At 25.3% G+C, this 1731-nt stretch overlaps 1 protein-coding gene across 1 annotated transcript, besides 5 other annotated features; it reads right to left on the bottom strand.

The window, feature by feature from the left end:
• The first annotated feature begins 54 nt into the window (after positions 1-54).
• Positions 55-75: a sequence feature (AT_rich).
• A 69-nt stretch (positions 76-144) lies between these two features.
• Positions 145-181: a sequence feature (AT_rich).
• A 57-nt stretch (positions 182-238) lies between these two features.
• Positions 239-323: a sequence feature (AT_rich).
• Positions 324-444: 121 nt separating this feature from the next.
• Positions 445-1351, bottom strand: EDI_150270 (uncharacterized protein; the record flags this gene model as incomplete). Its single annotated transcript, XM_001733760.1, has 2 exons — positions 445-1149; positions 1262-1351. 2 exons carry the CDS (start codon positions 1349-1351, stop codon positions 445-447), a joined length of 795 nt encoding a protein of 264 aa, XP_001733812.1.
• Positions 1196-1255: a sequence feature (AT_rich).
• Positions 1352-1396: 45 nt separating the features above from the next.
• Positions 1397-1454: a sequence feature (AT_rich).
• The last annotated feature ends 277 nt before the right edge of the window (positions 1455-1731 follow it).

The following is a 1731-nucleotide window of genomic DNA, read 5'->3' as shown; positions in this document are numbered from 1 at the left end:
ATTTAAATGGATGACTTCAATGCTTCTAGTTTCTATTTGAAAGAATATAAACTCAATAAAAATTTAATATTTTATCATCTAAATATCATTTATCAAAAGTTATTTCTCATAGAAAAAGAAAAATAAAAGAATTAATATAACCTCAAATTAAAATTCAAATATATAATCAATAATTATAATACATTCATCTTTCAAATTAAAAAGAGATATAAATAAGAAAATATCTTTTTGTGCACTCTTATAAATAAATTAAATTATAAAAATTGATTAAAAAAAATGAAAGATTCCTAAAAATAATAAATAATGTAAAAAATCAATTATTTCTATTGTTTGATAATTCATACAAAATATAAAGAAAAGAGTATTTAATAATTCAATTCAATTAAAACTGAACCTCTTAAAAAAAAATTGATATAATTCAATACAATTAAAATATTACTACAATCAATGACATTTATAACTTTTTTCTTCTTTTTGTAATTTGTCGAATTCAGCTTGCTTTCCTTCGACTCTTTTATAATACTCTCTCATCTTTTTTCTACATTCATTAATAAATCTTCTTTTCTCAATTAGTTGTGCATTAAGCCTTCTTAATTCACAACTAATTTCATCATCCCTTCTTGTATGGATATTAATTCCATTCATTTCTTTTTGAAGAATAATTCCACAACTCTCAAGTCTTCCTCTAACAACACTCTCCTCTTCCATATCCTTTCTAAAACGTTCAGTATCTGTTTCAACTAAACCATCTATTAATTTCTCTCGAGCTGAATATTCAATCACTTGATCTCTTCTTCCTAATGGACAATTGTTTATATCTTCTCCTTCTTCTTCCATTGGTTCAAGTAATACAACATCTTCTTTACTTGGATATTTAATATATGGATAAACAATATTCTCCCAATACTCTCTTGCAGGTTCATTAGAAATACACAATATTGGTTCTGGTGCACTAACAATATTTTGTTGTTGTACAGGTGGGCGTTGTCTTGTATGGTTCTCATGGTGATGTGGTTTATAATCTTTTAAACATGAGTCATATTGAATTCTGAGATTCTCCTTCATTGATATAACAGAATCAAGCATAGCACTCAACTCCTTCTTTAATCGTTCAATATCTTCTTCTCCCCATTTATTTAAATGACATAACTATTTTGTTATTTATAACGTTATTCTTCTTGATTTTGAAGAATCCAAAAATAAATTATTTTTTTGAAATTCTTAAAAATTAATATAAAATTTATAAAAAATTAATGCAAACCGTTGAACAACTTATTTTTACAAGAACTGGCAGTTGGGGTAAATAAGACAGTGGCTGAATAGGTGTTCGTGTGCCTTGATTTCTGCTCATCTTAATACTGTAATTTTTAGGAACTTGAAATTTTGTTTTCTAACCAATAATTAAACTATTTTATATATCTTAAAAAAACTATAACTATAATATTCTTATTTTTGGTGGTAAAAGATGAATCTCTTTTTTATTTTTGAGATTTCCAAAGATCTTTATAAAAGAAGCATTAGAAGAACATGGAAGATTCATTCTTTTTCTTACAAAGAGAAAAGATAAAATCTTAGGATGTTCTTTGTTTTGTTACAAATCCTTTAAAGAATTGTGTGCTTACTTGGTTGACTCTAACAGACTTTTATAAAAGGACCATCCAAGAGACAAACTCTTCATTTTTAAATAAATCAAGTCACTATCAAATACATCTTAACAACTAGTTTCTGAAT

Source organism: Entamoeba dispar, genomic scaffold (assembly GCF_000209125.1).
Source record: "Entamoeba dispar SAW760 scf_1105229457791 genomic scaffold, whole genome shotgun sequence".
In the NCBI taxonomy this organism is placed as follows: Eukaryota; Evosea; order Mastigamoebida; family Endamoebidae; genus Entamoeba; species Entamoeba dispar.
Note: the sequence above shows the minus strand (reverse complement) of the source record. Positions and strands in the feature narration are given on the sequence as shown.